Source organism: Telmatherina bonti (genome assembly GCF_933228915.1).
Source record: "Telmatherina bonti genome assembly, chromosome: 2".
Classification (NCBI taxonomy): domain Eukaryota; kingdom Metazoa; phylum Chordata; class Actinopteri; order Atheriniformes; family Telmatherinidae; genus Telmatherina; species Telmatherina bonti.
This window is the reverse complement of record NC_136620.1, coordinates 21,407,595-21,419,897: the sequence shown is the minus strand read 5'-3', so window position 1 is coordinate 21,419,897 and position 12,303 is coordinate 21,407,595. Positions and strand designations below refer to the sequence as shown.

Genomic DNA, 12,303 nt, shown 5'->3' with positions numbered 1-12,303 from the left:
CGAAAATTGTAATCACTCACACACCACCCAGGATACCATAATATAAAGTAATTCCAAGGAACAGGATGCCTGTAATGATCCATCTACAGCTTTTATTGGTTTATAATGGACATCAGTGATTTGGTGCTGCCATTCAGTGTGTATAAACAAACCTGCATGTCAGAGCTCCTCTCATTTAGAGCTTTGCCGTAACAAAAGCCACACAGGTGATCCATCTTTGTAAAATGGTTTCCATGTTGGGACGAGGGCAGTAGCTGCATTGGCACGCATCAAAATTTCTTTGGAAATATTCTAGTTCTTAAAAAATCCTATGAGTGGTCATCGTCTTAGCAGCTGTGGATCTCAGTCAGAGCACCTATTTGGAAAAATAGCCAATGGATGAATTTAAGAAGTAATAGCACTAAAGACGAACCTTAGTAAAGAGTGAATTTAACCCAACATTAAACGCTCGAACACCATGGAGTATAGCAGTTTGAGCAAAGGTCCGTTATTTATACACTGTTTCCTTCCTTCCTCAAATAGATGTTTATAATAATCTTTTATTTAAAAAACAAAACAAAACAACAAAACATCTTCGTTCTTTATTAGTTTTACTTTCATAAAACTTACAATATAAAAAAAAGAAAATAGCAAAAGCAAACAGCAACCTGCCGTAAACTTAAAAGTTTATTTTCCTCCAATCTCTACTGCATGCAGATGGCTGCATCAGGCACTGATTACTTACGGTTACGTCAGTCTTGATAATCATGTAGTTTAATTACCATTGAAAGTGGTGTACAGTACAATACTTAACAGCACAGTATGTTCTTTGGCTGTTATCTATAATTAGATGAAAAAATATGTTTTTATATCAGCTATTGTATTTGAAGCTAGTCATAATGACTGAGTTTAACATATGTTGGAGTTATGTTGGTAAAGTACAGACTGAAGTACTACATTGAATGGCTAAAAGTTTATGCCTCTCTGAAAGCGTAACAAAGGTTGTCCGATAGCTGAACTGATAGGTGTGTTTAATGTGAGGTCATACACCAGCCAGCAGAAATAAATGTATATCTGTTTAAAAATGGAAAGGAAAAACAGGTGAGGCATTTGCAAAATCTACTGCGCAATTTCTGATATCTGGCTTACTGGTTTTGGCTAACAGCAGCCATTCTTGTGATATTCCATAAATTATGATTGGGGTTCTTTAAAATTCCTTTCTGGGTTTTGATAACTTTCGGTCACACCATCAAACAGTAAGTTTCCTCCAGTGGAGAAATTAAGTTTATTTCCAGCTGTGATGGAATAACAAACCAGCATGCTGGCTGAAATCCCAGCCTTTGTCACAGCTAATCACAACTCATTCAGCCCACACACCACACCACTTTGTTTGGCTTGACATGAGCGTCAAAGGTGTGACCCATTTATAACAAATTGCAGGTTTGTTTTTAGATGACATAGTCCCTGTTGAGTGTTTTTTTTCCTCAGATGCTGTTGAAAAAAGGTGATGTAAACCCTGCTGTCCTCGGTTCACTCATGTGGGAATTACAGAATATGATAAATCGAACTTCTCTGTGTCTGCAGGAACTACCATGTGTTTTATTACCTGTTGGCTGGAGCCAGTGAAGATGAGAGGAAAGCTTTTCACCTGCTCCGGCCTGAGGAGTACCACTACCTCAACCAGGTCGGCACAGAAAACACACGGACATATACATACAATTTTTATGTGTGTGTGTGTGTGTATATATATATATATATATATATATATATATATATATAAAAAATGTCAAAGTCAAAATAAATGCAGAGTTTTGTTGAGACTCCATACAAAACTGTAAGAAAATGAAGAATATTACTGTCTCCCTGCCCCCCCATCTGCCTCAGTTGGCTTCTGTTTATTAATTTATCCAAACTGGAGTGTTTCTGAAAGCTCAGAAGTGTTTGATTGCATCAGCACGAATCTGGGCATTTGTGTTGTCTCGTGTGGGGCTGGATGTGTGTGTACATGCTTGTACGAATGTGTGCATCTTTTGCAGTACATCTGTTTGTTCTGGCAGCTGATGCGTGAAGATTCATATTCCCTCCTCTTATAGTACAGCAGCGCTCTGGGGAGCCTCTTTGTTCATCTCTTTCTTCTTTCCCTAAAAAGTAACATATTTTAAGGCCAATTTTTCCCCCTTAATCCCCACAATACCATTAACAATCTCCCTCTTGCTGGCTGTTACTGTGCAGCTCTGTTTCCATGGCAACTGCAAAACTCTGGCGTCAGTCTGGTGCAGATTTGGTTTTGTTGAGTGTGCCAGGAAGTGTGTGTTTGTGCGTGCTCACTCTCACTACTGGCACCAGCGTTGCCAGCAAAATATTTATTCCTATTTGCGTGTGTGTATGTGTGTCACTGTGAATATGTGTTTATGTGTATCCATCAATGATACACAAAACAGAGGATGGTTAATCAAACTGAATGAAGCATTTCACACAGTGAAATAAAAAAGAGCCCAGGTGATATATATGATGGTGTTTGAAATGAAATTTTACTGCTAATTGGTGAAAGACGAAAAGACCAAACTGTAACAGCTTCAACATGACTTAACGTAGCATCGCTAATTTTCATTGGCCTTTTTTTGCAGATATTCATTTGATGTTTTCCGTAAATGCTCATGAATGTGCTGGACTGAGTCGATTTAGTGATTGTTTTTTTCTGAATCGCAAGTTACTCACATTTTTCCAGGCTGATTCCAAAATGAAACCTTCCCTTTTAAGTAAAAAGCATATCCGTCTCTTGTAATTGCTGCTGTCTTACAGGTACTCATATGTATTTGGGAAGCTTTATGCTGTCTGCAGTACAGATATTAACACCAAACTTACTTGTTTCTTTCACTTGATTGACAGTTGTAAATATTCATGAATAAGCTGCAGATGATTTTATGGTATCATTTGCAGAATCAATTGTATAAAATAAAAGTAGAATACTGCTGCTCTAAAAACCTGATTTACTTTTAAAACGTAATATATAACCCCTATTTCAAAAAGGTAAGGACACTGTGTAAAATGTAAATACAAATAGAATCTAAGGGTATTTTATTCCCAGTAGAACATTAACTACATCTAAAATGTTTAAATTTAGACATTTCCCCATTTCATGGAAAATATTGGCTTACCCTTATTTAGATTTCAGCAACACATTGACAAAGAAAGAACCTGAGCCTGAACAGGGTCACCAATAGCAAACACGCAGTGCATCCTGAAAAGAGAAATCCATTAGTGAACGTCCACAAGCAGCACAACATTCAGCAACTGGTTTCTTCACTTCCCAGACATTCACAGACAGTTGTTTAGAAGAGGAGATGCTACACAACAATTAGCATCACACTATTCTAACTTAATTTTAGATACTTTGATGCTATCAAATTTAAAAGTTAATTTCAGTGAAATGTTAATATGTCTGAGTTTCAACATCTTATATGTTGTTTATGCTTTATTGGGAAGATTGGATTATGAGCTTTAGAGATCATTGGATTTTGTTATTTACATTTCACACAATCCTGACTTTACTGGAAAGGGGTTGGCACTTTGCGCTTAAGTAAAATTTGTTAAGTCATTTTTTTTTATGTGAAATCTTTATTTGTCCCTCTAAAAATGTTAAATAAAAAAATACCAACATTTTTTAGGGATATTTATCATTTATTACCATGCGATATGTCAAAATTTTTATAATGTAGTCTTCTCCTTTCTGGTGTCCATTAAGGGATAGAAGAAAAAAAGTTTGAGCAAAATTTGTACCAAAAAAAGATGCCAAATGTCTCAGAGACTGCATGTATCATATATGTCACGCTGGGTTCTTGTGGGTAATTATTGTCTGCCTTTGTGTGAGATTTATTTACTTATTCAATCTTTTTAACAGCATATGTTGTCTCCCCCATAATTGTTTGTATAATCTGTGTGTAATTTTAGCTTTCCTAACCAACCCTGCCTTGCTTCCAGATGACAAAGAAATCCCACAAACTTCACTGGGACAATTACTATGAGACTGAGCTGGTCAGTATCATGTGGATGACAAGTAGTCTGTGTGTGTCTGTATTCGTGGGTGTGTCGTGCTACCCTGGCTCTTTGATTCTGGTCTTGGTCTTGTTGTCTTTTGGCTGTTCATATCCGCCTGCTCATGGTGAAATGGACTAAAGATGGAGGCGATCCAGGCTGAACTTTAAGAGCTGCTCTGAAAACGTTTGAAGGGATCCTGTAATGTAAAGTAATTCATCATACAATGGTCATTATACGAACATGAACTTGAACTTTTCCATTGGGACAGGTTATCAGACATTTAATTCCTCTTTTTTTTTTTGTTGTTGTTGTTGTTGTTGTTGTTGTTTTTTTCACAGTACCCAAAAGGAATCCCTTCAAACAAAGCTTTTGAATGGTTTGCTGCTGGGAAATGGGCGACTGCAAACTACCATCTTTAAGGGAAGGTTCAGGACAATATCACACTGTTGTTATAAATAAACAACATAACTACCATTAATGTCAATATCGCAGGAGAACAGTGGCAAAAAGTGGCTCTCATGTACTTAAAGTGGACACTCATGTTAAACTGTTTGGTAAGATTTTTAACCTTAGATGTTAGGTAAGGACAAGCAATCACTTCATCACATGCTACAGCGTTAAGAACAGAGCAGGAAACTTTTAGGACTGATTCTTTTCTTCATCCTTAGAGTCACATCCTGAAACTTCCCCCACAAGGTGTGTGGTCCATTTTGTGTATGTGTGTTTGCTGTTTCACTTGTCTTTGAGCCTGCCACTGTTTTGCAAACCTCCACCTGAAAGTGTGTGATGTTTGGTCAGCGGGATTTGTTGTGTGTGTTTAAAGGATTCAGTATCTCCTTGTGGGAGATTATGTTACTCTGACTTTGCCGTTGAGCAAACACACGAGACATGAGAATTGGTTCAAATAAATAACTCCTGGTCTTACTGTATTTCATTCTTGACTTTGGCTTTGGCTTCCATTTTTGTTGAAGCTTTTATCTGCAGAAAGGTTTTAGCACTTTTGCCATCCCTCAAAAGATTCAAAACAAACTCACAATACTTTAAAAAAGAAAAAAAAAGAAAAAAGCTCTGAAAAAACTCTGGTGTATTTGAATACGGACTAATTAAATTTCTAAAATTTGTTAAATCATATAAAAAAAATTATACAGTTTTGAAATTCTAACCACAGTATAGCATAGGCTAACCAATATAATCTGACTTTTTACACTTTCTCTTTATATATTTAACAAAAACTGAGAATGGCATACAGAAGCAGTATGTCAAAAAAAAAAAAAAAACTGCTTACTGCATTCAAAGGAATTAAAAAGGTAATTAGCAACGTTTTAGTGCTAATTAAAATGTACTGGATAAATTGGCATCATTGGTGTGAACACCTCCTATAAAATCAGAATTTCAACTATTTGAATCATTTAGTAGTTTGTTAACATATCATCGTGGTAGAAAGCCATCAGCAATGGTTTTAAAGATGCAACTTTTGCTGGACATCATTCTGGAAAGGGCTGAAAAACCAAACAATTGGAGTCTGTCATTCCACAGAGAGCTTCTCCACAAGTGGAAACCATTCAAGATAACTTGCAGTCTTTCCAGGAATAGACGTCCTTGTAAGTTCAGCCCAGGGTCAGAGGGTTAATTATTGGCAAAACTGCAGAAAAACAAAGAGCTCGGTTAACATGTTAAAAGTTAAAGTTCACAACAGTGTGTCTAGAAGAAGACTGGGCATGTATGATCTGCTTGAAAAAGAGCATTTTTTCACAAAAAAAAAAAAAAAAACCCATAAAGGCACAACTTAAGTTTGCAAAGTTACATCTGAACAAACAACTAACTTCTGGAACAATCATCTTTAGAAGGATGAGACCAGAAGGAGGAAAGTCTGATTATAATGCAAAGCTCCATGGTTGACGAAAACCAAACAACAAAAACTCTTCGTACCAACTGTCAAGCACGGTGGTGGAGGGGTGATGATTTAGGCCTGTTTGGCAGCCATGGGACCTGGACATGTTGCGGCCCTGGAGTCACCTATGATCTCCTTTGTATTCTGAAATATTCTGAAGTAAAATGCGCATCCATCGGTCTGTCAGCTAAAGCTGAAACTGGTTCATGCTTCAGGACAAAGATCCCAAACAGCAAATCTACAACATTATGAATGAAAAAGAAAAAAATCAGCCTGTTAGAACTTTGTTCTTAGGATTTGTCTCATTTTAAGGCCTGGTAAGCTCAACACGATTCTCTTATTTTGTCCAAATATAGAAAACTTTACAGTGTGAAGGTGTACTTCCTTTTTCACCGGACCATAGTTCTTGTTTCCCCCAGCAGCAGTATACAAACTATTGTTTTTGTTTTTAATGTAAACTACTTTAAAGGTGTAGTGCACTTTAATTGCCGTTTTGTTCCTCAACAAGTTTATTGCTGTTCTGCTAAACTCACCTTCCTTTGCAACTCTGTGACAGTAATGCAGCTTATTTTTGCACAGAAAGAATAAAAAAGAAAACCTATTTTCCCTCAGTTCTTAGACGCCTCCTTCTCTGTACTCCACTCCATCCTGACTGTTCCCCCTCAAATACACATTCTTTCCTTACATGGCCGTCTGCGTTCACTGTTTGCTGACACACTGTCTCTCTCGAAGGTCACAGAGTGACCTCATCAGTCTGTGACCTCGTCATCCAAGAGGTGATGTCATTGTCTTCACACACAGACACTAACAGACCCACAGAAAGTTTGGCAGTCTGTGGCAGCTATTTGGTCGTCTGACCAATCCTCTGGGCCTATTTGACCTCTGACCTCCACCACTGGTCAGCGAGTGCTGCAGTAAATACACACCCAGGATTCTGAAGAGTGACGAGCATACACACATTCCAGATGCAGCGTCTGCAACTAAAAATGGAAAATAAACAAATGTGACTTTAAAAAAAAAAAAAAAAAAAAAAAAGAGTATTTGTCTTGAGATCCCAAAGACCAAACATTTTCTGGATGTTTGTATTTGATGAGTGCAGTTGGGTGTTTGGGTCTGGGCCCTGGTGGTTTGGCATTTATATCTTGGGCTTGTTTGGGTGTCTATGGTTTCTGGTCATGTGGAATGTCGAGTGATGGGGTGGCATGCTGTATTTGGCACATAACTGCCCACGCAGTCTTGCCGGCATAAATCATGGCTAAGTCATGGTAAGTAACAGCTAAGTGTGGACTGTGTGCACATAAGCTGCAGCATTGACAGGATCCTGGGATGATCTGTTAAAAAAGCTCCATGTGCTTAATTTACCAAAAGAAAAAACTTGCATGAAATTGCAAATGTTGGCTCTGAAGTGAAAAACGAGTTGAATAAATGAGAGCTGGCTCTTTCACTGATTGGTTTTTAACAAAAGCATCCTTTTTCAGTTGGAAAAAGTAACTTCTTCATTTCTTGCAATGTATTGCTTTGAATGCTTGGCTCTGAGTTTTAATATTTTCTGCTATTTGAAAACTTGCTTTGTCTGGGGCTTTCTGTTGCTCGAGAAGCCTTTGTTGCAACAGAAGAAGGCTCACTGGAGAAGCATGCTGATTGTTGGCTCTGCAGTCTCCAGTCATTTTTAAGCCAAAGGAAAACAATGGAGAGGCAAAGGAGTGTTGAATGGTGGAGTGGTAGAAGAGGCAGATCCAGAGTGTGGATTATAGGTTCTTGTGTCTTCTCTCGCTGGCCGGTCACTGTAGTATGTGCTAATTACAGCCTGAGAGAGGCTGGCTGCTGGAGCAGAGACATGCTGACTGACCGGACGGCCTAAGGAGACACAAAATGACTGTATGAGTACACTTCCACACACTCCTTTACTCAACATTGTGCTCACTCATTTAGTAAACCGTGGCAGTACTTATTCATCTCAAACTTGGTAGCACACGCTGTATGATACAGGTGTCTCATGGTTTCATAGGAATGTGCTTGTGTTCACTTAGCAGGGTTTCCCCCCGGTGCTCAGTGGTAGCTAGCTTCTCAGCTGAAATAAACTATAAATCATATGCTTTACTGACATCATAACATGGCTGATTAAGTCATTTACTGTTGATAAATACATAATTCAATTGCTAAACTGATTCAGTCAACTAATGAATACTTTACGTCGTAGTCCAATGAACTCTTGCATAGAGTATGGCCATGAGTTGTCTGGTGCAAGTCAATCTAAAGTTTTAACATAATCTGAACACTAGCCTCTAAAAGAAATACTTTTACCTGCTTTAGAAAGTATATTTCACAGTTAAGAATAGTAATTCTTTGATAAAGGAAAACAAAGGCTTGTATTTGGAAAGAATTTTACCGATTGGATCCTGTGATGCTTTTACTTGGACCCCGGATTCAATTCTATAAAAGGCCATTTTTGTTTAATTTATACATGAAACATTTTAGGAGACCCTGCTTTATTCAACATTTTATCATCTTGCCTTGGAAAAACTCTGAAACTGCTGATGCAGCCTCTAGTTTTGTGATATATCAAACTGGTGAGCTGTGTCTTCATTAGAATAACTCTGCAGGTGCTAATTTCTCTCTCTGTTTTCTGTCTTTGTAAATTTCCTCCCAACACCAGCAGGACTGCTTCACAGTTGAAGGAGAAGACCTGAAACATGACTTTGAGCGGCTGCAGCTGGCGATGGAGATGGTCGGCTTCCTACCCGCCACACGCAAACAGTAAGATTACGGACATGAAAGTATACAACTCTTCACTGATTACAGAACACTCCCATACTTTTCCAGTTTGTGCCGTTTTCTGTTACGACCCCTCCCGGATGTAATTTGGTAGAGTAATTGCCCAAGCTAATCTACATGTAAAAGTGATAACAGGAGGTGCATTCGTCGGCAGGATCTTCTCTCTGCTGTCGGCGATCCTCCACCTGGGAAACATCCGCTACAAGAAGAAGACCTACAGGGATGACTCCATCGACATCTGTAATCCAGAGGTCCTGCCTATTGTCTCTGAGCTGCTGGAGGTGAGCAGCACATGGCAGATAGTACAGCCTTTTCCACCAGCACTCACATACCAGAGAAGATTCAAATTAAGTTTTTAGCATCTGAGAGTCCAAAAACAAAAAGTCTCATTAACATGCTTGAAGTACATTTTTTTGTGTCCTTTGTTCTGTAATGCAATACTCTGTTTTACTTGATAGGTGATGAATATGAGGTGTTTTGTTTTTTTTGTTCATTTTATTTTACTACACTGCTTGTTTATTTTTCTTCTGTTATTTTGACAAATACCCATAAGAGTTCCTTCAAACTTTGCAGAGCGTCTTTGAAGACAGAGTAGCGTTCATTTGACCGAGTCAGAGAATATGTGAATTCACCTCCCACATGTGGGTTGTTACAAAAAGCCTTTCAGAGCGCAGATAGAGTACTCTTGGCACACAAGCACAGCTTGTGGTGACAGCGGAAGTTAAGAGGTGCTTCAGGTCCCAAAGAGCCGTCCAACCATCCAGCACTTCCACAAAGTACTGTTTGTGTAGAGGCTATTTTCAGACCTCTTGTGCTGGCGTGCTGCTTTGGAAGCGTGTTTTCCCACCAGGAACAGTGAGTGCCTGTCACTGTCCCAATGTCAACTGCAAGGTAAAAATCATCTTCAAATGATTATGGAAACACATCAGGCGTTAAGATGATCTTCAGTTATTCTGTTTAATCCCCAAAAAATTACTTTTCACTGACTTTATCTTTCTTTCTTAACTTTTAGGTAAAATAATTGCCTCAAATGTTTGTTTTCCATTTGCATGTTTGATATGTTTAGCACAAACCAGCAGTAAAAGCAGCACTGTTAACCTGTAAGTCTATATTCTAATCAGTCTGGCCTTTTGGTTTGAACTGCAGTCGACTTTTTGTCTATCTACGCCAGTCTGAGTCAGACATGGAAAAACTTTACTGGCATGGGTCAGTGTACCACACAGTGTTTACAAGTTTATGATGCTGCAACTGGGCTCATTTTTGACGAGAGCAGACCAAAAACACACTCACACACTTGTAAGCGTGTATGTAGGGGCAGCTGAAACATTCACATACTGTTCTGATTTGTGTCACCTCCCCGTCTCCGTTGCAAACTGCAACGATAAGCCGGATGTGCTTGTTGATTCGCTGGCAAAACAATGTCCAAAGTGTGCCGGAGACTCCTATCAACAGCACCGCAGGGATGTTATGACTGTGAAGAGCATACCAGGGTCCCCCCATGCTTTTTTTTTTTTTTTTTTTTTTTTTTAAACATCCAGACTGGTGTCTGAGACTCCCCAGAGATCCAGAGTAGCAGTGACGTGAACTAGGCCACATGTTTGCCACATGCTCAAGGGTCAGTGTTTTAAGTTCAAGTTTATTTGGATGTCTGTCTCAGGCAAAGACTTGTTTGTCCACTGGGACACATAAAACTTCTTCAAGAAAAATTGAAGAAGAAAAACCAAACCATATTGAAAGAATGAATGCTAACAAGTCTTTTCTGAGACATTTTAGTCCAGCTTAGCTGATGTTTTTAATTGGTTTAAATAGAGAAGTCTGTTAATAAAAACACAGCATGTAATTGGATTCATCTTATTATACAGCAATGGAGAACTTTGATTACAGACATTTAAATGGGTTTAAACTACTCTTTATCAAACTATAAAAGAAGATAATATATTGCAGTTTAACATCTTTTTATTAATTCATGAAAAAAATCTAATTTTGCAAATGTCAAGTTAAGACAAAGTTGAAAAGAAATTGAAATTTTGAATGAATTATGCCATATTTTGGACTGATTGACATAAACTCACAAATGTCTAATAAACAAAACATAGGATGTTTTTAGTTTAGCAAAAACCATTAAAAAAATTTGATAGTATCACTCAGGTGCCCCTTGATAAAAGCTAACTAGGCATCTGCCTTGCATCCTGTCTCTTCGCTGAGCTCTTCCCAGTCACTAAAAGTCAGTCCAAAGTTTACATTTGTCTTATCTATTGCTCTGCCACTATTTTTTATTTCTTTTCCTGACTTTCATTAATAATGTCCTCTTGTGTTTCTTTGATGAATCAGCCACAGTGCGTGCTCAGAACGTCCAGTGTGTTGACATCCTGTTGCTCGTGTGTGAAGTGATGCTGTTAAATTTATTGCTGCTATACAATGACATGCCAGGGCAAAATAAGTTGTGAAGTCCAGTTTCTCAGCATTGGGGCACTGCTGGACTGCGACAGAAGTGTACATAATAAATGTCACTGTCATTAAGATGAGTCAGATGCACAGAATTTCAGGGTGGAAAGTGAAACTATTCACAAGTTAGAAATTTAATGGTCAGGTAAATTGTATAGAAAATGTAAAAGGTTCATGCTGCACTGATATGAATGTAGGGTAATTAAGTAAAAGTTCACAAGTCCACATGTTCACCTGTGAAGGTGATGATACATTTTAGGTTCATTCTGACATCACACAAAAAGCCAAAAAGTAGTTTATGTAGTGCTTCAATTGTCTGCAGTCATGATAGCAAACCTCTAGTACTGGTTGTGTTCTTTCTTTGTTCACCTACATACTATGAGAGGACACTGAGTTTAAAGAGAACTCATTTTGAATCTTGTTTTCTCTTTGAGTTTTACATAAATTTTACAAAAATCCAGCATCATCCAGAGCAGATTACAATAAAAATTTTATTGCCTGCCCCTATCGTCCTGCCTGAGCTCTAGATAAGTGTATTTCCACCAAGCTGTCTTATGCTATATTTTATTGATGAGTTACTGCATGGCTTTTTTTTTTTTAGACACTTTACGTAAGAGATTCTGCTAAATGGTGACACTGGTTGTTATGGTTCTCTTAATACAGCTTTATGTTTGTCATACCAAGCTTGAAAACTTTGCTAAAGTGCTCACACCAGCTTTGAATATGGCATGACTGTAGTTTCATAAATGCCAAATATTTTATGAGTAAAACAGTTGTTTTGGACTAGATGTGAGCCTTTGCACTCTCAAGTATTTGTACTGTACCGTAATGTGAAGCACCTCTGTAGGAGAGTGTGGATTGATGCATGAATGAGAGTGAGGCTAACTGGGACTTCCTGCTTCCTGTGGAGGTGAAACTGGAAGCGGAAGTGGAGCTTATATGGACTGATGCATGGCTGACAAACTACATCCTCTGGAGGAGTGAAAGAGTTGACATTGCTGGAAATCAAGAAAAGAAAGGAGAGCACGTTTGTCTTTTTGCTAAATCTTACTGAAATCTCCACTTTGTTGATGAACCGTTTCAGAAAATAGGAAGCAGCAGAGGTGTTTTGATTTCACAGCCGAATTAATTACTTGAAACTAGTGTTGCTATTGTCCTGTGAATTATGGTATTAG

At 38.2% G+C, this 12,303-nt stretch overlaps 1 protein-coding gene across 6 annotated transcripts in view; it reads left to right on the top strand.

The window, feature by feature from the left end:
- LOC306763738 (unconventional myosin-IXAa-like) overlaps positions 1-12,303 on the top strand; it is a 134,135-nt gene that overhangs the window by 66,338 nt on the left and 55,494 nt on the right. For all 6 annotated transcript variants that reach the window (XM_079250631.1, XM_079250630.1, XM_079250629.1 and 3 more), the window contains exons 5-8: positions 1,564-1,663; positions 3,961-4,014; positions 8,565-8,665; positions 8,838-8,964. In XM_079250631.1, coding sequence (XP_079106757.1) covers positions 1,564-1,663; positions 3,961-4,014; positions 8,565-8,665; positions 8,838-8,964 — 382 coding nt within the window. The remainder of the gene's footprint in view (positions 1-1,563; positions 1,664-3,960; positions 4,015-8,564; positions 8,666-8,837; positions 8,965-12,303) is intronic.